Source organism: Typopeltis vanoorti, chromosome 5 (assembly GCF_054136105.1).
Source record: "Typopeltis vanoorti isolate ZY-2024b chromosome 5, IOZ_Tvanoo_1.0, whole genome shotgun sequence".
NCBI classification, from domain to species: domain Eukaryota; kingdom Metazoa; phylum Arthropoda; class Arachnida; order Uropygi; family Thelyphonidae; genus Typopeltis; species Typopeltis vanoorti.
In genome coordinates this window covers 30,789,006-30,812,989 of record NC_143553.1, presented here as the reverse complement: position 1 = coordinate 30,812,989, position 23,984 = coordinate 30,789,006, and the positions used below count along the sequence as shown (strand labels likewise).

General features: G+C 35.8%; 1 protein-coding gene across 1 annotated transcript in view; it reads left to right on the top strand.

Annotated features, from left to right (window-relative positions):
* The first annotated feature begins 578 nt into the window (after positions 1-578).
* LOC150106288 (cilia- and flagella-associated protein 58-like) overlaps positions 579-23,984 on the top strand; it is a 49,294-nt gene continuing 25,888 nt past the window's right edge. The window contains exons 1-4 of the mRNA XM_090392970.1: positions 579-659; positions 835-1,026; positions 10,977-11,132; positions 19,622-19,909. Of these exons, the coding sequence (XP_090249096.1) occupies positions 579-659; positions 835-1,026; positions 10,977-11,132; positions 19,622-19,909 (717 nt within the window). The remainder of the gene's footprint in view (positions 660-834; positions 1,027-10,976; positions 11,133-19,621; positions 19,910-23,984) is intronic.

Sequence of the window (23,984 nt, the reverse complement as noted above, 5' to 3'; positions counted from 1 at the left end):
TCCAGGACGCTTTTCAGCTGAAGATGAGTTAGCTGGTCACATTGGATGCAACACAGTTGGCACGATCACATTTGACTCGTGATATAGTTTGAAAAAATATCATTTCTCGTCTTCAGTGCAGGGTTTCTGAATTGTCCATTCATTGTATTAAATGCGCTTAGAGGTTGACAGTCTTTAGTGAGTCAAGTTGTTATAAAAATCCTAGAAAACTGAGTAAGAACAGAAAACCACAAAAGTATTGTCACTATTATGCCAATAGATACATATTTCTATAAATATAATATAATATAATATAAATGTATTTTATTACAGTAATTCCAATAATATATATTTTCCATGAAAAGGTAAGCGATTGATTTGTTTCTTTTTAGAAATCTCCTTCTTTCTAATTTATAGGAAGAATAAACTCTAAAAATATCTTAAATTCTAAATTTTATCGTATTTTTATAGTTTAAAATAATCACATTTAAACTTTTGGTTCATCTTTTTTAAATTAATATTCGCAATCATGCAATATATCTGTTATTGTTTATTTTTGTTGGAAGCAATAAAATCTGATTTTATTGTTCTGTGTAGAAATGGAACAGTCCAAGCAACAAGCTTCTGAAGATCAGAAGATGGTGCTTGAAGTGAGAAAAGAAAAGGATTTATTAAAATCGGTAAGGAACAAATTTATCATCGATTGATTTAAAAATTGTGATAGACAAGAGTGAGCCCATCTTCATTTTCCTCCTTTTGTTGGTGATTCCTATGAAATCAATGAAGTTGATGAATATAATCAAAGAAGATGCTAACATTGGCAACCATTTACAACTAATAAAATCAATTTTGCAGGACCTCATAAAAGCACGCGAGACTATTGATCAAAGTCAAAACGAATTGAGAATTCACGAGCAAGCAAAAAGAAATCTGGAAAAGCAGATAGTCCAACTTCGACAAGAGATAGCGAAGCAAGCCAGTATCATCGGAAAAGTCGAAAACGAGAGAGACCGTTATGTGAACGAAGTTGGAGAACTGGAGCAGAAGGTAAGACTGTTGGAAATTTGATGTTGACAATAAAATACATTATCCGGAGAAGAAGATAAATATTCTTCCTTAATTCTTCCTTCAGGAATTAGTAACTATCATATCTTTATATCGTTTTCTCCCACCCTTTTTAATAAAAATATGAAATATGCTACTTATGAAAAATAAACATCGATATGCATACTTTTATTGATAAATTCTAAATTGATTATAAAGTTAAAAAATTATGCTATGTGGCTATTATTCAAAACATCTTCTTTTGAAATCTTCTTTATAATTGCCTTCAATAATCAATACTTTCGTTGAATGTTCTAAGTGCTATCAAATCTTTGATAAAATTTACAGTGCAGTATGAACGGAATATAACAGATATTTTCTTTCTGTCACATAATTAAAGCTATAGTTAAATTTTACATGACAAACAGTGAAAATCACAAAAAAAATATATCACCAAATTGATCACCAGACTTATCCATACTTGGGTCTGATTGACTTTCCTTATTGTGGCCTTCTGTGAACTTCTACATACCGAAAATCCCTTCACAAAATGTTTGAACATTTCGAGGGCCTCAGCATTAATGATCATTCATCTTTAAAAATCATTTTTCAAAAAGACTACACAAACAGTGATTCTTTTCACTGTACTTCTACCAGCATTTTAGCCGATTCAGTTAACCCGACTATTTATGATGCGAGTATTTTTTGATGCCTCCTATCGAAGCAGCAAAGATCAACTTCCTTGATTTAATTTTATGCTTGCAGCTGACACCAGCTGAAATCACTTGTGATTTCTCAGTAACGACTTTAATTCGATTTGGCACGAATTTCTACTGATGTATCTGAAGTACGTAAGATAAAAATAATAATTTTACGTATTCTAGATATTCAGTGAAGCCATAGTGCATTTTCTTCCTAACTTACACGCACCATTTTAATATCCACCCAGAGTAGGAAGGAATAAATCATAAGCAGCCCAATATATGGGGCTGGTCCCCCCACCTCGATTTCCCCCATATGGTGATGATTTTCCAGACTAGGTCCGTTTTTGCTGTCATATTCCAGAAATCATTGGCTGAATGACATCACTGGATGTCATTCAGCCGGTTAAACGAACTGGTTGTAAAAATTTATCAGATTCGTTGAACCGCTTATTGTGGGGACAGATAACAAAAAATCACGGTTAAATTCTTGCGAGCTTGCTAAATGTTTTACAGCGTAAGTTAAACGAAAAAATAAATTATAAGGGAGCGATTCATTGAAGGTCATGCGTAATTATTTCCAAGTTTTCGGTTGCAACGGAAATCGTGACTCTGTCTCGAAACTTCGCCCAAATGTCTTAACAACAAAAACGTGTACTAAATACAGTATTAAAATAATATATTAAAATAAATAAATTAATAAATTAATTGATATTAATAAATGAATAAATTAATATTAATTAATAAACAAATTAATAAATTAAAATAATTAAAATACAGTATTAAAATATTTTTATTTGAAATTCACACTTTCTTGATGCATATTATATCTGAAATCATATTATGAAAAACCTGTATTTTTGGTTATCATGTACTCATTTTGACAAAAATAAAATAAAATAAAATAAACAAACAAAACTAGAGAGAACCGGCTGTCGGTTATTTTGAATGACATCCAAATGGCGTATAAGTTAATGTCGTATATTTTTCAGTTCTCGTGCTTATTATTATTACATGACACCTCCAGGGAGTCCAAGGACTCATCGCGGGAGAGTACTCTACTTTACTTTCCTAAATAAATACACCTCACTCTCTTCATTACTTCTTAATCTTACTACGACACTACAACCATCAACACCATCTATCGCCCATCATCACCAACAACAGTATTTTTTGTCTATAAATTGCGTGTGTTCTGAAGGCCGAATTTTCTGTACACAGGATGAAAAAACCGATTTTAGGGAAAAAAACCCTGCTACCTCCGTATGAGGTCGGCTGACTCACCTTCAATAGAAAAAGCCCATACAAGGATTCCCTTCGTCACGACGAGAATCGAATCCAGGTCTTTTCCAATCTATGGGCGCAATTTTCCGCTGTTCTTCCAATTGCGCTGCGGAGGGAATATTATATTATTAGAGAACAGGAATCAAACCTTGGAGATTAAGTGGCAAACTCTGAAGAAAACATCGATTGATTCTGCCAGAGAGGCATGTGATGAGGTTGTCTGCAAGGATAAAAAAATCAGAACTCCCTGGTGGACACAGGAAGTTAAATAGGCAGTGAAGGAAAAGAAGAAAGCATATCAAACGTTTCTGTCAAATAAGTCAACTTGTGCTCTTAGAGAATATAGAGACAAATGCAAGAATGCTAAACACTGTGTAAAACTAGCTAAACAAAAGTCATGGGAGGACTTTAGCAAGAATATAGAAAATAAATATCAAGAAGGCGGCAAAATATTCTGGAGATTGTTGAAGAAGCTTAGGAATGGTGGAAAGAGTGCTGTAAAAGGAGTTAGAGATGATAAAGGTGACATGAAAACGGGAGAAAAAGATATCCTTGAAGTATGGAGTAATTACTTTGAAAAACTGCTAAATGAAACAAGCAGTGATGATAGCACAGTGGTAAAAAACACTGACCAGGCATGCAGTCAGGAATACATATCCATACTTGAAGTTGAAAAAGCCATCAAAGGCTTGAAATGTGGAAAGGCAGCAGGAGTAGATGATATTCGACTAGAAATGCTGAAGTATGGTGGTATAAGAGTTTTACAGTGGTTGCACTGCATAGTTCAGAAAGCCTGGACAGAGAGACGAATTCCCGATGACTGGAGTAGAGCTCTCATAGTACCAATATATAAAAAGGGAAATAAAACTGAATGTGAGAATTACAGAGGTATTTCCCTACTGAGTGTTCCTGGCAAGATCAATGCAAGCATACTTGAGAAACGGTTGAGAAGAATTGTGGAAGAAAAGCTTAGTGAAGAACAAGCTGGATTCAGGCCAAATAGAGGCTGTCAGGATCAGATCTTCACTTTACGACAAATAGTTGAGAAAGCACGGGAATATAACAAAGATCTGTATTTAAGTTTTGTCGATTTGGAAAAGGCATATGAAAAGGTGCCAAGAGAGAAGCTATTCAATACGCTGCAGTTATATGGTGTCAATGGGACATTATATCAAGCAATACTTAGTCTTTATTTGAGTTGTAAGTCAGCAGTTAGAATTGAAGGAAGTACAGGAAGATGGATTAATGTTAAATCTGGTGTGAGACAAGGATGTACAGTACATTATCCCCTCTGTTATTCATTATCTATATGGATCACATTATGAAGGAAAGTGGTATTAAATATGATATCAAAATTGGAGATGTAAATGTCAGCTCGTTGCTTTATGTGGATGATGTTATACTTCTAAATAAATCTGCTACAAATCTGCAAGATTCTCTCAGTAAATTGAATAGCTGTTGTAATAGATATGGTATGAAGGTCAGCAATAAAAAGACAAAGACAATGAAAATAGTCAGAATCATTGAAAATGTCGACTGTGTGAATGGAGAACCCGTGGAACAAGTAAAACATTTCAGCTACTTAGGCACGATTTTTACTGAAGATGGTAAATTAAATATAGAAATAGACAACAGAATCAGCAAAGCTGGAATGGTGGGAAGTCAATTGAATAAATTCTTATGGAATAAGAGAGAAATTAGTAGTAACACTAAATTAGCTGTATACAAGTCAGTTCAAACCAGTTTTAACTTATGGATCTGAGAGCTGGGTCAGAAGTAAAACACTTGACCAAAGACGAGACGGCAGATATGAGAGTCCTGAGAAAGATTAGAGGCGTGAACAGATGGCATCAATGGCAATATCATATTAAAAATGAGGATATTAGGAAAGAACTTGACATTGTCCGCATCCAGGAATGCGTTAGCAGAGCTAATCTCAGGTGGTATGGTCACTTAAACAGAATGGGCGAGGAAAGATTAGCAAAACAAGTGTTCTCTGCCAGGTTGGCAGCAAAACGACCCAGAGGAAGACCAAGATATAGGTGGATTGATGCGGTACAAAGTGCCTTAGACGATAGAAATATAAGATCTGATAATGTTGGAGTCTTGACAAGTAACAGACTGATTTGGAGGAAAATTGTAGATAGGAAGTTAGTAATGATGTAATTTTTTTCATATAGTACTATCATATCCTGTAGGCAGGAATTTGATGATGATGATGATGATGATGATAATATTATTAGTTTGTTCAGCAGTTGAATTCTATATGGAGGTGTCACGTAATAATAATAATAATATAGGTCTATGTGTGATCAAAAGTTATTAGGATAAATGAAGTTATTAATATGGTGAGTAAAGTCAGTAATCTGGTGTGATTTCTGCATTGATTGGAGTTTCGTACATAAGTTAGGCCTAAATTACATGTGTATGACGATTACATTGTTTTGCTGGTGCAGACATGGCACTCTACAAGCTGATTGTATTTTTACAACTTGTTAAAAAATTATAAAGATCGAAGCTCAGCAAATCTTTTTAAAAGGAATAATAACCATATCAATTGCTTTTAATGAATTACTTTCTAGTGAAACTTTTGAGATATGACTTTAGTATGTGAAGGTGAGAGACTTAAGGCACACAAAATAGTGCTGTCTGCCTGCAGTTCTTTCTTTTTATGGCATATTTCTTGAAAACTCGTGTAAACATCCATTTGATATTCTCAAACACATAAAACACAGATTTAAAAATTATAATAGATTTTATTTACAAGAGTGAAGTGAACATTTCGCATGATCAACTTTCTACAGTACTTTGTGCTGCTAAATGTCTGAATGTTCAGATTTGTACAACGTTGAACACTGGGATACTTCCAATATTAATCTTCAGTAGAAGAGTGAACATGACTCAAGTAACTAGGCCCTGCTACTTGCTAAGGTGCAACCAAAAAACACATCACATAATTTCCACCGTTGAACAAGAGGAAGAGCTCGGAGTAGTTCTAACAGTAAATGTGTAAAGACCAATCTGTTATCAATAAATAAATGAACACAACAGAAGATACTAACAGGCCATTAATGCCAATAAAGTCGTTCACAAGTGGAGGAAGGTCAACGCTGTCAGGAACTGAGTATCCACTAAGTGAGGTTTGTGTTTCTCATTCAAATATATATCCTAATCCAGCTCAGAACTTACTTCCATCTGTGCAGAGTTCAGTGTGGGCAAAAGGATCGCAACAAAGTGAAGCTCCAGCAACAGAAATGGAGGAATCACAGGCGGTGACATCTTTTGACAATTTGCTCCAAGATCCGATGTTAATCCCAGCTATAAATATTGTTATTTGTAGCTGGGATTAGCATCGTTGCCTATTCATAATACTGTTGAGTTAGTCGAAACTCAACCTGGTGTCTCACTCTTATTATCTGAAACTGCAGTTTCGCCTTTTGTCAACCGTTCACATTAAAGGTAGTAGTAGTTCCATGATGATGTCTTGGGCTGCATCCAGGCCTACTGCTGTGGTGCCAAGCAGTCATGAATTACATGATCAGCAGCTTCCACTACAAGGTCAGAACGTCGCTCAGGAAAAGATACATGAGTTAATTGATTATCATTGGAGATCCTTGTCACAACATTAGTGTGAAGCTTGCTGCAGATGCTGCGCAACCAAAATTAACCAAACGAATCATATGAAACTGCATGAAAATATCAGACATGAATCTCCGTGTTACTATATATAGGATCCCGACATGAAAGTAGAGTTGATGAAGATGAGGCTAGAGATGAATGCATGCGAAATGAAATGAAACGAATTACGGACATACATGGAAGAGTGAAAAAGAGTGGAAGGAAAGATGGCCATGTGAAAGATGTAACGAATGATTCGAGTGTGCCTCTCTACTCTAAGGAGATTCTATTATTAGAGGTGTGATGAATAAGAAGGTATATAAGGTTTGTTTTCCTGGAAGTAAAATGAGCAGAGTGATTGAAGCGTTGGACATGAATAAGAGAACAAAAGAGTTGGTGGTTGTAGTAGAGACGAATGATTTGAATGAGAACAAGAAAAATGTCAGATTGGATATAAGGAGATTATCAAAGAGAGTGAAAGATAACAGTGTGGCAGGAAAGGTAGTCAGTGTATTGCCAAGTTGTGATAGTGCTGAATTGGGGCGGTGAGCAAAGAATATGAATGATATGTTAGTGCAGTTATGTGAGGAGAATGGAGTGCATTTTGTGAATGTGTGGGATGAATTTGAGGAATGAGTGGAACTGTATAATGAAGATTGACTGCATTTAAATGGTTTCGGCGTGAGTCGGCTGGAGAAATTGTTGTTGAAAGGAGAGGTAATGATTGTAATGAATAGATCTGAGGTAGTGTGAGGTGATATGAAAGAGCAAAAAAGCAGGGTAGGGAAAGGTATTTGCTTATTTGCAAATGGAGAGGTGAATATCATGATTGAAGTAAATGAGAGGGTGGAAGCACAACACAAAGAGGGAAACGGGCGGAGTCAGGGTGGACGGGGAGAAATTTTATGAAACATGTGACTGCCGGATTCAGAAGTGAATATGTGAGTGGACAAAAAAATAAGGATCAAGATGGCCTGGGATGGGAGGGGAGAGTTAGGTGTGAGGAAAATTGTAGAATTGGTGGTAATATAGAGAAAGGGACTGGAGAAAGGTATTGAAGAGACATCGGAGAAGTGATGTTCGTAGGACTTGTAGAACCAGAAATAATTTTTTATGTTTGTTTATTATCGCAGAAACATTCGAAATAGGGGGAACGAAATTGTTACATTGATTGAGTTTATTCGCCCCAAAATTGTTGGTATAAGAGAGACGTGGTTAGTTGACAATGACATCCTGACAGGAATAGAGATGAACGGATATGATTGTTTCGTGAAGACAGACAGGGAAGAGAAGTACTGTTAATGGTAGCAAGTGAGTTGTGTCCATCTAAGGTGGACTTGCAAGATGCAAATAGAGGCCACGGTTTTGAGGCAGTAGGATGTGATTTAGAGATGAATAGGATGAAATATTTAGTTGAGTGTTGCTATAGACCTAGTAACATGGTGGGCAATGATAAGGAAATGGATATGCAAATTAGCCTGGTTAGCAAAAAACGAATGATCATTATAGGTGACTAATTATGGTAATATAGACTGCATCGGGAATCAGGAGACTGCATCTGGAAGAAAAGAAAATGAATTTCTGGAGTTTTTTGAAAGACGATTACCTTAGGCAGTACGTAACAGAGGGTAAACGAGAATAAAGAGTATTAGATTTGATCAGTCTCATCAGATGATATTACTGAATTATAAATGGGGTGCCAAATCTTCCACCAGTTGGTGAGAGTGACCATGAGGTGAGGACTTCTTAGAAAGGGATATATGTGGAATTATGAGGCTGATATTTATGAAAAGCTCAGGAAATAGCTTGCGGCAATAACTTTGAAAGAGAAACTGGATGGAAAGGATATAAATGCTGCTTTGGCCCCTACTCAAGAACTATTCGGTGGAGGCAATATCAGACTGTATTCCAAAGATGAAAAGATTAAATAGAAAGATGTGAAATGGATGAATCAAGAGGTATGCAAACTGTAAGAAGAACAAGGTATTATGTAAGAGGCACAAGATGAGTGGATATAACAACCACCAATTGCATGAGAAATACAAAGAACAGGCAAGGAATGTGACTCACTTCATAAGCGAGTAGCAAAAGTTTAATATGAGCAGCAGTCACCTAATGCGGCTAAAAAAATGCTAGGAATTTTTTCAATATGAGGCCAGTAGAATAAAAAATGATAATGGAAGGGTGGCACTGACTGGTTAAAATGGAGGAATGATAACCGCTGCAGAGGATATAGTTGAGGTATTTGATGAGCATTTATAAAAGTATTTCATTCTTGTGAATGTGACATCATGTTAGTAAGTGAGTAGGAGGTATATGAAGAATCGAATAGACTTGATGTGAATAAGGTTGTAGTACTTGATGCTATTTCACCATGTGTTTTGATGAAATGTTCTGGGGAGTTAACAACAACTTTTACGTATCTTTTTAACGTGGGTTTTGCACTGGGCCAAGTTCCAAATTAGTGGAAAAAGGATAAAATTGTTCTGATTCATAAGGGAGGTGATAATACTAGGGCTTTGAATTATAGGCCAGTCTGTGTGTCTAGAGTTGTCGTTAAAGTGTTAGAGAGGTTGGTTAGGACCAAGATTCAGAATTGGGTTGACGACAGAAAAATACTGTTTGGTGGCTAGCATGAGTTTGTTAAAGGAAGATCGTGTTTTAGCAATTTCCTTACTTATTATAATAAGGTGACAAATTCATTGGATAAGGGTGATGCATACAAGGTGGTCTATTTGGAATTTTTAAAGACCTGTAATAAATTGCTACATGACAAGCTGGAAACTAAATTGGAATGGATGGGGTTGCACAGTAGATTAGTGCACTGAATCAGGGATTGGCTGTCTGATAGGTATCAGCGAGTTGTCTATGCAGCAGCGATATCCCAGAAGAGGAAAGTTAGTAGTACTGTACCCAACGGTCTGTTTTGGGTCCATTGCTGTTTAATTTGTATGTAAATGATATTGGGAGAATCTGAATAGTGATATGCAGTTGTTTGTAGATGATGTAAAGTTGGGGAGAGCTATCAGGAGTAGAGCGGATGCCTTTGCTTTGCGAGAGGACTTGACTACACCGGCGGCTGAATGGGTGAATGAGTGGGATATAAATTCAATACTATGAAATGTAAGGTTTTGAAATTTGGGAAGTAGAGATGGTATGTAGAATATACAGTCAGTGAAAATATCTTGGAAGAGGTAGAAAAAATGAGAGATCTGAGAGCGCTTGCGGACAAGGACCTAAAATTTCGATGACATATTGCTAAAATTGCGAGTACAGCACAGTGAATAATGGAAATGATGCTGAGGGCACTGACTTATAGAAGTAAGGATGTTATGGTTACCTTACACAGGGTAAGACTCTGATCAGGCCTCATATGAATTACTGTGCACGGATTTGGTCACCTGGCTTTCAAAAAGATGAAAATGTGTTGGAAAAGTTCCAGAGACGATTGACTAATTTGGTTTCTGGTCTCTGGAATGTTGAGTATTAAAACAGTTTGAGAAAACGCAATTTGCAAAAATTGGTGGTAGGAGGAGGAGGAGAGGGGATATGATATGATCGAGACATAAAAGTGTTAAGGGGTTATTACCAGATTAATTTGGATTGGAGAAAGTTTTGCATAGAATGGGTGAAGTTAGGGAGAGAATAAGAGGTGATCCCTGGAAGCTGTATAAGGAGAGCATGCGCAGGGGTGAGGAGTAAATGTTTTGGATGAAGAGTAGCGAATGATTAGAATGCATTGCCCGAGAGTGTGGTGAGTGCGGAGACAGTGAACATATTTAAGGCGAGGTATCATAAGCTGTGTGTGTGTGTGTGTGTGTGTGTAACAGTGGGACCTCCCGCGATGAGTCTTTTGGCTCCAAGGAGGATTAATAATAATATACTGTAAGTAGAATTACTTAAAATATGTATTTAGTCTGTATAGCGTCAATTTGAAAATCTTCACACCCGTTCATATCTAACAGCCCGCTTTTTCCAAATTCGTCTACCTGACGTGATTAACATTATCTTCAACGTTATTGTTATTTGAGCATCAAAATATCTTGAACTATTTTTCATGTACGTTTTGCAATCATCACACCAAACGTTTTAGATAACAGCAAGTAATGATATTTTGTCTATAAACAATAGACTTTAAGTTTAATATAATCATTTCAGGTATTTAATGCTGTATGATATCGACCAATACCAAAAAAAAATTCACAAAGTTCACTTAATTCATATGTCGTATTAAACTAATAATATTTAAGATTACATAAGCAGTTATTCAGTTCGAATGGTCACAGTATTTAACTTGTGAAAATTTTCGAACAAATTATTCTATTAATTCTAACCAAATTATTAAATTAGGTTGAAAGTCTTTTGGAACGACTGAGGATAATTGAGATTCATAATTATCCAAAGCAGTTGTCTCAAGCTCAAGAAACTGTGAAGAAGCACATTGAGATGGTTGAAAAGGCACGGAAGAAATGCAACGAGTTTGATCAAGAACGCAGAGAAGCACGGGTAATGTATTTGAGAAATTACGAGAAAAACATTTATTTCAGTTAACATTCGTTTTTTCAGATATTCCGTTTTTTTTTGTTTTTAATGATGATATACTTTGTTTTTATCTACATATTGACTGAACGACAAACATTGAATTAAAAGTGGAAAACATTGTGGGATGATATTATATTGATCTATAGGTAGATTAATTTACCTAACATTTTAGCCTTTCATTATTCTATATTTGTAATTTAGTGAAGGGAATAATAAAAATATTAACGCTAGCCAACAAGTAAAATTGGAACAAAATAACTCAAGTGTGGCATCGAAGTTTCAGTTTATTCCACTTAATGGAGAATTGGTTTGAATATAATTTGAAGATAAGTTCTTTGCTCACGGATCGCTACCTTTAGATGGAAATACTTCGATTCGAATGCTGTGTAAAACACGACAAACATTTAAACAAACCGGAGAACCCACACATTGACACCGAGGTAAGATTAATATATCACCGAGATCTATCATTAACAAGAACGTAGTTTCGTAATATATCGTACGTCGGTTACTCAGAGCATGGTTTACACAGGGGTGGTTCGAATTTCGCATTGAACCTAATACATTTATTTATTTCATTAATTGACTTATCTAATATCATAAATCAAATAAATATAAAATTAATGTTTATCTAATTAATCGATTTGTTTTACAATGTAATTCAAATAAAGTGTGTTAGTTTTCATTCACATTTTTTGATTATTCAGTTATCTGCGAGTTAAACAATTGTATGATTATTTGTAATGAAATTATTAAAAATCTAATTAACATTAAGAAAGTTTTTATTGTACTAGCAGAATGTATTCCTCGGAGTTGCTCGTGAAAATGGCAAAGACTGCCATTTCCCCCAGTCCCTAAAAGCCCATAACCTCGCCCAGTCCCTTACTCTGATTTTGATTATATTTGGCACTACATTTCTCATGCCCGGTCTGAACTGCTGCCAAATTTCGCAACTCTTGCTTTTATTTTTGAGATGAATTTTGACTGCCACAGACAGACACATTCCTGTTTTTTTTAATTTTTTTTTTAAACAATGTATTTAAATTAATGATAAAATCCGCATTAACAGATGCTTTTACAACAGTATTCATTTAGCATAAAGTAGAAAGCTCATTTCGTCTCTCTGTCTGCATTCCCCCCCCCACAGTTTTTGAGAAACAGAAGTCGAAATCTTGTAACTGTATCCCGGATGACACGTGACAAGAAGATGATCACGAAATGCCGTTTTGTACTTAGCCACGCAAGTGGGAACGATCTTCGAATGTTCAAAGCAGTAACGCTGTTGTAAACTTTCTTCCAGTTTTCCTGAGTTTCAAAAACTGGAACTTTTCGCATTTTCAAAAACTACATACTTTTTCTAGTTTGTCCATTTTCCCCTCCGTGAAGTGGAAATCTCAAAGGACACAACAGCTGTTTCGTCTTTACAAGGAATGCATTTTTCAAAGGATTACTTCTCGATAACGTAGGTTTACAACCTTGAACGTGGCAGTCAGTCCTGATGATTTTTATTTTTTTTTATTTTTAATTTTTTTGTATTACTGCCCCTTGGAAGTTTTGTAGCCTGTAACATCTTGGAATCTTGTAGTTTTGTAACTCTTGAGTGATGCACTTCCGACTCTATAAAAATCCCAATGTGAAAATTCCATAAGCGTCAACTATGGAGATCGAATAGCTTAGACCCAGAATAAGTCGACAATCCCGTTCAGTCCAGCAATGTAAAAAAAAAAAAAATCATTTACATATTCTCTTTAATAATGCCGTTAATGTAAACTTCTTTAACTCAGCTAACTTAGAAAATATAAATTTATTTATATAAAACATTTTCATTTTATTATCCTAAAATGAAATAAAAATAAGAATTCTATAAAACTAAAACAATCGGCAGAAATTACGCAAATTCAATCCTGCGTATGATTTAAATGTAGCAACAATTATCTTAGATTGAATAAAGAAATTAGAAATCAAGTGGCAGAGACATGAAGAATAGATAACAGGGACTGTTCGAATACTAGGCTTAATGCGATCTCGTCAGAAAGGAGCGAATAAGTATAGTATAGTTTTAAAAATGCATAATAAAATGGAGTAAAACATTTATTATAAAGTAAACAATTATTTAACTATGTAGGATGAAAATCCTTATATTATAGACAAACGGGTTGGAAATAGAATTTCATGGGTGAAGCAAAAGTTTTATATATTGGGTATTATACTGTTCTCACAATGAATTTCTTCCTGCTTTGAATAACCCTTATTTTATTGATTTTTGAAATATTTACACAATTACAATAATCGTCTTTAGTGACATTCCAACTTGTAATTTTTACAAAATTCAGCACTAAGTGCTACACATGTGTTTCATTTTCTACATTGATTTCAATTAAAATTTTGATAATAATACTTTTTTGCATCTATATTTACAACACGTGTTCTTCTAATATTAACAATGAAGATTGCACGGAATTTTTGAATAATGGATAATAATAATAATAATAATAATAATAATAATAATAATAATAATAATAATAATAATAATAATAATAATAATAATAAATGTCTCAGATAAATTACATACATATGATTATTACAGACTTTTTTGCATATTTACACATTATGTATAAAATAACAATTTTTCATCGTACAGAGTATTTACATATTTACAATTAATGCATATTACACTTGATGCTCTGTACATTGTAATGTATGCAGTTTAAGGGGCACATTATTTCTTTTCAATATGTTTTTCTTTGGATACAAATTCATATACTTTTTTTAATATATCTGTATCTTCATTATTATTATACACCGTACTGACTGTTTTGTTACAGTTTGCAGTCTTTGATTATGAGGATACGTGTGGATGAGCGAGACAGATTAATCCCACCTACTTCGAAGCTTGGGTTAGCTTTTATAAAGAGAGTGGGATTAGCCTTCACTATTTTTGTTGTTATTACTGTTTATAGATGGGATGTAGGCATTGGATGCTGGTGATTTGTGATGTGTATATTAGTGTTAATGGTATATTAACTTTGTTGGTATATATTACAGAGTTCGTGTTTTTGTTTTAATGTTCTGTAGTTATCTATGTGTTTTAAATTTCTTGGTAGGTTGTTGAGTAGCGTGGGTATCTGATGTGATCTCACAAAAGAACCGTATGTGTTGTTGAAGGGTGTAGGGATGTAGAGAGTTGTTGTAGATCATGTTATATGATATGTGTTTCTGTTGTTTCGATAGGTGATGCTGAAGTAATTCCTTACTTATATATATAGTGTTTATATATAGTGTTTCAGATTATATATAGTGTTTCAGATTATATATAGTGTTTCAGATTATATATAGTGTTTATAATTATATAGTGTTTCAGATTTTTAATGCTCAGGATTCTGTGTATCGCCATGTGCTGGTCGGATATTGGCTGTTCTGTATAAGGTGTCCAAATCACTCTTGACACAATTTTCCTATGTAATATTTCTCATTTTGTTAGGTGGCTATTTGATATGTTTTCATAGACTGTTATACCGTATCTGAGTAGAGATTCGCAGATACCTGATATAGGAGTTGTTTTTTTATGTTAGATGGAATAATGTCTTTTACATGAAAGAGTTTCGCTGCAATGATGCGGAGTTCGAAATGTAGGTATTTTATATGTTTTGTCCATTTAAGGTGGCAATCGATGTAAAGACCAAGGTATTTTGTATGTGTTACAGGTTTGATTTCGGGACATTGGCAGGTTTTTTGTTGTTAATGCAGCGGTATGTGTGACAGTGTATCGATAGTGGTGCGGGGCGCATGATTCTCGGGTTGTGTATTATTAACATCTGTGTTTTGGAGCCGTTGATTACAATTGCGTTTTGGTAGACGTACACCCTCTGTCCAAAAAGAAACCGAACTTTTCGAAAATAGAAGAAACTAGTGGCGCCACCTGTTGTATCTTTTTGTTGTCGAAAGCGGCAACCTTCATTAGTGTTGCTGTTTATAACATTTGTTTCATTAGAAACCGAGTTATAGTGCCAAGAGTGACAGTGTGTTTTGACGAAAGGTCAGAAAATGAGTTTCAAACAGAGAGCTCCGATTGACTTTTCTGTTAAACTTAGTAAAGGTTTTACCGAAACGCATCAAATGCTTCAAAAAGCATACGACGATGATTGCTTATCCAGTACTCAAGTTTACGAGTGGTTTAAGCGATTTCAAAGTCGTGCGACTCTCGAGGACGACGAAAAGCATGGGCCGTGCAAACACTGGACTGAGCGAAGTTAACATCCAAAAAGTGCGTTCTTTCATCAAAAAAAAACCCCAAATCGTCCGTGAGATTGATTGAAGATGAATTGGGATTCCAAAATCAACTGTACACAACATTTTGACCAACATTTTTTGGAGAGTTTGGGCCTTTGTAAATTGAATTCGCGATTTGATCCCCACAAGTTGACCGACGACCAAAAAATGTATCGAATTGAACACAGCAAGGACTTCATTAAAACCGCTCGTAACGACTCAAATTTCCTTGAAACGATCGTCACTGGTGATGAAACGTGGTGTTTTGAGTATGAGCCCGAAACAAAGTGCCAGAGTGCTGAGTGGAGACCACCAGAAGAGGGCATCCGAAAAAAAGTTGCTTGGAGAAGTCAAAAGTAAAGACAATGCTGATTTGTTTCTACGATTCCAATTGCATTATCCACAAAGAATTCGTTCCGCCTGGCCAAACCGTCAATGGTGAGTATTATCTCGAAGATTTGAAGCGATTGATAGCGAGAATTCGTCGGGTACGGCATGAATATCGTGACAACCAACCGTTCGTCAAAACATACTGTCACTCTTGGCACTATAACTCGGCTTCCAATGAAACAAAAACAGTTGACAGAGCACTAATGAAGGTTGCCGCTTTCGACAACAAAAATATACAACATGTGGCGCCACTAGTTTCTTCTATTTTCGAAAATTTCGGTTTCTTTATGGACAGAGGGTGTATGTTGTGATTTCATTTAGGTCTTGTGCTTTAGAGAGAGAGCCGTGTTGATGTCTGTGTGGATTGCTAGTACTGCGGTGTCATCTGCGTACTGAAATATTTGACTTCTTATGGCCAGGTTATGAACATCGTTAATGTATATGTTGAACAGAGTGGATGATAATATGGCGCCTTGAGGGATACCGTGTTTTATTTGTATACCCCGCCTGTGATATGTACCTATTTTTGTTACTTGTGTTCTGTTTGAGAGATAGTTCCTGAACCAGGTATGCAGTGTTCCTCTTATACCTATTGAGTATATTGAGTATAGTTTGGTGAGTAGTATGTCATGTTCAAGTGTATCAAATACTTTGGTTAAGTCAAGCAGTATAAGGACGGAGTACTTGTTTTTGTCGAGAGGTTTGTTTATTGCGTCGGTGATGGTGCTTTTTGTTTTCTGAAAGCTGTATTGGTTTTGTGAGATGATGTTGTACTTCTGTAGATAGTTCTGTAGTCTGGTGTGTGTGTTATTTTTTCTAGAATTTTGGAAATGACTGGTTGGGTAGCTATTGGTCTATAGTTCTGAGTATCGTTTCTTTTACCATGTTTGTAAATTGGTAATTATTACAGTTTTTAGTTGTTTTGGAATAATGCCAGTGTCGAATATTATGTTCACGAGTTTCAAAAGTATTAGATTTATTTGTTCAAAGCTGTTAAAAGGTCTGTGAGTCTTATTTTGTCTATTCCTGGACTGGTCTTTGGTTTTAGCTGTAAGAGTGCTTCTTTCAGTTGTTGTATGCTTAAATTTCTGTGTCGTTTATTGCAACTTCGGCCAGTATTAGCGCATGTATGTTTGTCAAGGTGTAGTTCAGCAGTATTATCAGTGTAAGCCAGTGTTACAGTTACACTTACAGTTACAGTTACAGTTCTTTGTGTATATGATAGTGAGCTGGTGTTGGTGAAAATGTTGTCTGACCATTTCTGCAAAGAGTCAAAGACCTTGAAGTTTATATTGTGACTGGATATGTTCGCCTATATTTAAGGTCTCCATTATATAATTTTTAAATGATTGCTAATCTTGTTCTTAAGGAGGTGAAGAGTTAGTGTTTTATATTGGTAGGCTGTGTAAGTCGGATTCTTTTGCAATTATATAAACTCGAGTGTTTTCATTCTTTCTCATAAATATCTGTGAATGCTTAGTCCACAGGAACTTGTAGTTTTTATGTGTTTTTGTTTTTCTTGCTTGGTATAAAAGATTTTTAAAGTATGGAGTCCAGTGTTCAGATATATAGATTGGTGTTGGGAGTTTCTTGTTAGATAGGATCGATGTTGTCGGCCTTGTTTTCTTGCTTGCACCAAGAATGGAGTCTCTCAGACGTCTGCTGGTAAAACGAGCGATGATTGGTGGCGGTCTCTCTTTGTATTTTGTGGGCCTCGATTAATAGAGGCGATGTCTGTGGTTGCGACTTGAATGCCAATTTTGCTGCCGATCAGTTGCACAGTCTTCTGTCTTTTCTTTTGGGACTCCTCAATTTGAAGTTCTTTTTTTCTTTCTTTTTTTGTAGCACGTGCTCCATTTGACACTTGAATGTGTTTACCTCTTTCCGCAATTCTTTGTTTTCGGCTTCAGTGTTTCTTGTGTTTCTATCGCTACCGTTAATTTGTCTTTATTTCTCTCACGGTTCCTAACATTTCTTCAACTGTCGTGTTATTGTATTATATGTACTTTTCATACCCCTCGAATTTTTTGTTAATTTGTTCCATGTGTGTATTTAGCAAATCTTTAACCATAAGTTTGAAAGAATTTAAGTTGTCTGTAATTTTAGAATCAGGAAGGGACTTACTTTGATGTGCGTCGTTGGTTTTCTTTGCTGTCTGTTCTTTGTTCTTCATTTTCTCACGGCATTGTAGACATCGCCATTCGGTCCGTTTCGTGGCTCCTTTTGCTTTCCACGTTCTTTCTGAGATCCCAGAACATTGGAAGTGTTGTCTTCGGCCACATCCAAAACAATGCGGCCCATCCCCTTCGTCACTTAATGACTTAATGCACTTGTTACAGCTCATTGTGCTTGACCTTCACTGTCTCAGTGACCTTTGGACTTTTTTCTCTTTAGCGACTGTAGTGCGACTTTTAAAATGGCGACATCCTTTGATCTTTGTTGGTTGGTGACAGCAGTTCACTCTATGACTTTCAGCACACAAAATTTAGATATTACTTAGCCGATTTTGATGATTTAAATGTTTCTGTCTTCAGCCTGACTAGTGGAATTACAGGGTGTTCGGGATAAATTTGACAGTTTCGTAAGGAAAAAGAAAATCTTCTTTGTATCTATTAAATTTAATGAATTGACAAAATAACATTACAGGCAGAGTTAATTACAATACTATCAACAAGATTTACTCAAAATAACCACCATTAGCATCGATCACAGCTTCAATCCTGCTTCGGAACCTCGAACAAGCTGATGCTACAGTCTCCCTGGGAAGGGCCGCAAAAACTGTTTTAATTTTATCCATTAACTGGGCTTTTGTATTACTGGAAGTGCGATTGGTGTCTTTTTCAACTGCGCCCCATACAAAATAATCCATGGGGTTAAGGTCTGGGGAGTTTGGAGGCCAAACATTTGGACTGGTGAAGTCGTAGAAATTTTCAGACAACCATTTTTGACTTTTCCCAGAGGTGTGGCAAGGGGCCGAATCCTGCTGCCATACATACGGCCTACCATTGGCTACCCTTGTTATCCAGGGCTTGACTACAGTTAGCAACTCCACGAACAAAGCCCGAATTCCAATGCCAGGGTTCTTCAACACCTGTTCCTGCAGATTTGCGAGGAATTCTGCTGTACGAACGCAATCAGATCGTCTGCTAGGGATCTTTCTTCTTGCTACATCCTCGTAGTCACCATTGCAAGTCTCTAGTTCATGCCTGATTGTTTTTACTGTATTCAGGGAGCATTGGGCAGCAGTCGTAATATCCTTATTTTGATGGCGGGACGAATCATCATGATACAAGTTATTCTCTTCCATGATTCAGGTGGGTTCCAGCTATCCATCCTTTCTGACATCTTGTATATGAATGAAGAAGGGTCCAAACTTTTAAATGAAGAGAAGTGTGTGTTAATACATGTAACTTACGGAAAAATATAATTAATTATAAATATGTCAAATTTATCCCGAACACCCTGTAAATAGCAGCACTTTCAAATTAAAAACAAGAGTTAAAACCACTCGAAACCTACATAAACGGCAGCAGCGATAACATCATGCATGCATCCGTCTGCCTACACAGCGCCCCCAGGAATAATAATTTTGCCTTTTATTGTGGTAAAAAAGGCTAGTTCAGCTACTCTGAAGGTCTTTGAAGAGAGTTCATTTCGTAAATAAATCTGTAAGGTGCGCAGTCCTTTTCAACGAAAAGTAATGCTTGAAGATAACTAAAGAACTTATTATTATTATTATTATTATTATTATTATTATTAATTTTAATAAATATATTTTTTTTTTTTGTCTTCAGGATGATGTATACATGCTGAAAGAGGAGAATCGGTCGTTAGCACACCAACTGAACTTCTCGAAAGGTGAAATACAAAATTTGGGTTATACTCTACAAAACATCAAAGAAGATTTGCAAAAATGCACTACAGATAATCGTTATTTGGAGAGTCGACTCCGAGAGAAAGAAGAGCTTCATCGTACCACTGTGGAAAAACTGAACTACACCGAATCGGAACGAGAACGACTAGCAAATCTTCTCACGAAAACAGAAATTGCTCGCAATCATGCAAAGCAGGCTTTTAACAAAGTAATGTGAGCCCTTTATACAATTACTTTAGAAATTATTTATGAAAATAATTCTAAAAATTAAAATTGTCTTGAATTTTTACCGTTGTTTAGATTTAAATATTTAGTACTATCTGCAGAAGCAATTTTGAATCTAGTGATTGTGGCTGACTAAGATATTTCTTATGCGCAATCAACCCACAGGGATTCTTTCCCCCCCCCCCTACCCTTCTACAGTTATAAATTCTTACTACCACTGCCTGTAAACTTACTCAGCGAGGATCGTCTGGATTCAACATTGAAGAAAAAAGTATTCAATGAGAAGCTGACTGAAAAAATGCTTCTTTATTAACAGTGATTTTTACTTTCTTTGACTAGGGTATTATTAGCATCAGTTAAATTGCTAATAATACCCTAGCCAAAGAAAACAAAACCTCATTCTTAAACCAAAAATTAGAAAAACAGAAAACCGAAGTCTCTAATAACAAAGTTGCTAAACATTCCATTTAAAATTTCAATTATTTTCCATATCCTTTTACCAACAAGAGATCAGAAAAAGTTGAACTGAACCCTATCCTATGTCGGCTGTAAACACTCTCTTAGCCCACTACTATCTATCCCACCACCTGGAAATTGGCCTATATTCAACCCATTCCAAAGAAGGGTGACAAATCACTGCTGTCTAACTACCTCCCTGTCTCATTCACCTCAGTCCTGTCTAAAGTAATGGAGAAAAACATCAATTCCCAATTCATACACTATCTTGAAGGCACCCAGGTAATAAACGATCGCCAGTATGGATTCAGTCGCTACCGATCAACAGGAGATCTGCTCACATATGTCACCCATCTTTAGACAAATGCCATGGATAAGTTTGGTGAATCTCAATTGGTTGCATTTGATATATCCAAAACTTTTGACCGGGTCAGGCACAAAGGCTTACTAAGCAAACTTCCATTATTTGTTCTGTCTCAGGACTTCTGCAGTTGGACTTCCAGCTTTCTGTCTGGACGCACACTAAGTATGTTGGTAGACGGTTCCTTATTCTCTCACCATTCAACCAATGCTGGTGTTTCACAAGGTTCCATTCTCTCGCCAACCCTCTTCCTGCTATATATCAATGACCTTCCGTTGACCTCCAACCCAATACACGGTTTTGCAGATGACACCACAATGAACTCATCCCGTTCATTCGATAAACCTTACTCTACATAACTCACCCCAACCTACAGAACATCAACCACAACTTCCCTTAATTCGGACCTCCAAGCTATCCTCCAATGGAGCTCAGATAACCTCGTCAACTTCCACGCTAGTAAAACCCAGTTCTGTCTTATTTCTCCCCAAAAAGAACATTTTTCTCCCAGTATTATTTTTAACAACACTCAAATTTCCAGACAAGATGAGCTTTTTCTTTTTGGAATCACCTTGCTGTCTGTCAAGCCTCTCCTGGCATAAACACATCATAACCATTAGATCCTCATCTTCTAAAAAACTAGGATTTCTCTTTCACTCAAGATATTACTTCACATCTAAACAGCTGTTAACCGTATAAAAATCACAAGTCCGCCAGCTATTGAATACTGCTCTCACATTTGAGTTTGGGGGGGGGGTCCTAAGAGCTCCCTCAAAATGCTTAACTCAATACAGAGGAGAGCAATTAGATTGATTAATGACCCATCTCTAACCAACTCACTCCTCCCACTTTCGCCCTTCCATGGGGTTTGTTTAAACTATGTGGCTACATTCTGAAACATTATCAAATGTTGTAGAAGAGGCGGAAGAGTACATGAAACACACAGAAGCAAAAAAGTGATGTGCACTAACGTCTAATGAAAATTCACTTGAGTATATTTTAATGCGTTTGACGAACTGAATAATATCGTGACGATTGCCATGGTTAATGTTTGGTATCGTATTTGGGTATCAATTTATGTGCAACTGCTCTTCCATAGAAATCGATGCTATGCAGAAACGTGGAAATGATCCGGAAGTTTAAATTCTGCAGTGCCTTACTGGAAACGTGGAACACTGCAGAATTTAAACTTCCAGGTCATTTCTACGTTCCACCTTTCCGGGCACTATATGGATCTCTCGATACTAAATAATATTGGCCTATTCTAATAATATGCCCGCAGTTGATTTTAGGTGATTTAGTCTTTTACTAATGCCACTAACAGATGGAGCATCGATATACCATCAGTTTATAATCCATCGCAAAGAATTACATATCCGTGTGTGTGTGTGTGTGTGTGTGTGTGTGTGCGCGCGCGCGCGCGCAGATTTCTTAAAGATCAGAAATTGTACAGGAGCTTATTACTTTTTGAACTAAAAATTATGATAACGGAATTAACTCACGTAAAATATTATTAGTAGTATAATTTTCGCCTGAGTATCACAGTAGTTAATGTAAAATAACTAGAAGAACTGATATTTACATAAAAATACTTTGGATTTCAAAAATAAAATTTCAGATCTGCATTTGGACGTTTCGGATATTATGATCAGTTTAGATGTTGTTTCATTATTTACCAATGTTCCTTCATCTGAGAACATTGAATTACTGCAACAAGAATTTCCTTCAGACATTGTAAAAATATTTGATTTTGTAATACATGCTGGTGATTTTTCCTTTAAAAACAAGTTGTATCAACAAATTGAAGCAACAGCAATGGGCAATCCTCTTTCTCCTGCTATCGCCAACTTCTTTATGGAGCACTTTAAACAACTAATTTTTGACAACATTTCTCCTAGAGCTACTCATTGGTTCATATGGTGATGACTTTTTTGCTATCTGGAATGGCTCTTCTGATGAACTACAACAGTTTCTCTCTCAGTTAAATGCACGTCATCCAAGGATCCAGTTCACCCTAGAAGTAGAATCAAATAAGCAGTTAGCCTTTTTAGATCTTTTAATTCTTCGCCAACCAGATGGTAACCATCTGGTTGGCGAAAAATTCATTTTTCAGTCTATAGGAAGAAGACTCATACAGGCCATTATATCCATGCTGAATCTCATCACCATCCCAGTCAAAAGACAGAAACTATTAAAACATTGGTTCATCGGGCCCACTCCTTTTGTTCTTCAGACGATCTGTTACAAAAAGAACTGCAATATATTATTTCATCCTTATCTAATGGATATAAGAATTCCTTCATCAAAATAGCTTTGAGTAGTTTTAATATGTCTTCCCCTTCAAATATAGAAGAAATAACGCGCATTCCTATCCCTTATGTGCAAGGCATTAGTGAACTCATAGAAAAAGTTTTAAAACCACTAAATATTTTTGTTGCCGACCAATCAGAAAAATCTCCACCGTTCTCACTTCTTCAGAGGACAAGCTTCCGCATCTCAGTTATCCAGGTGTGTACCAGATTCCTTGCTCTTGTGGGTTATCTTATTTCGGACAAACAGGAAGATCTGCTTTTATTCGGCTAGAAAACACAAGTCTTATATTCAATACCTTGAACCTGAACAGTCTGGACTTGCAAGAGCATGCCATCAACACTAGACATAGAGTCCTTCACAAAAATCGGTTCCTCATGGAACGGCTTTATAAAGAAACATGTGAAACTTTACTTCACTCTCCTAACTTAAACAGATCCGATGGTTTACGTCTATCCCCTTTATGGGAGATAGTACTTTATAAATCAGCTAATCTTTCCTAACTTTTTAATTGTATATATATATATATTTTTTTTTTTTTCAGTTAGGAAATTTATTGACCTTTTTAGTTATCTTACATTAGCTACTTAGGTGGCGCCTTTTGGAATTGTCAGTTATTGTTTAATTAGCTTTATAAATGTACTGAAGATGCCTATGATACTCAGGCGAAAATCATACTAATAAATAATATTTTACATCAGTTAATTCCGTTATTATAATTTTTAATTTATGTCTACTCACGGTATTTTCTTTTTTGCAACTTTTTGAACTCCATTTGAGTAAAAGAACTATTTTTTTTAACTAATTTTACAAGTTATTTCATATTAGCTTTACTAGTTTCAATTTAAAGTTAAAAAGTAGAAACAGTGTCACTGTTGATTTTTAGTGCATACCTTTTATTGCAAAGGAAGAACAGCACTAGGATTAAAAC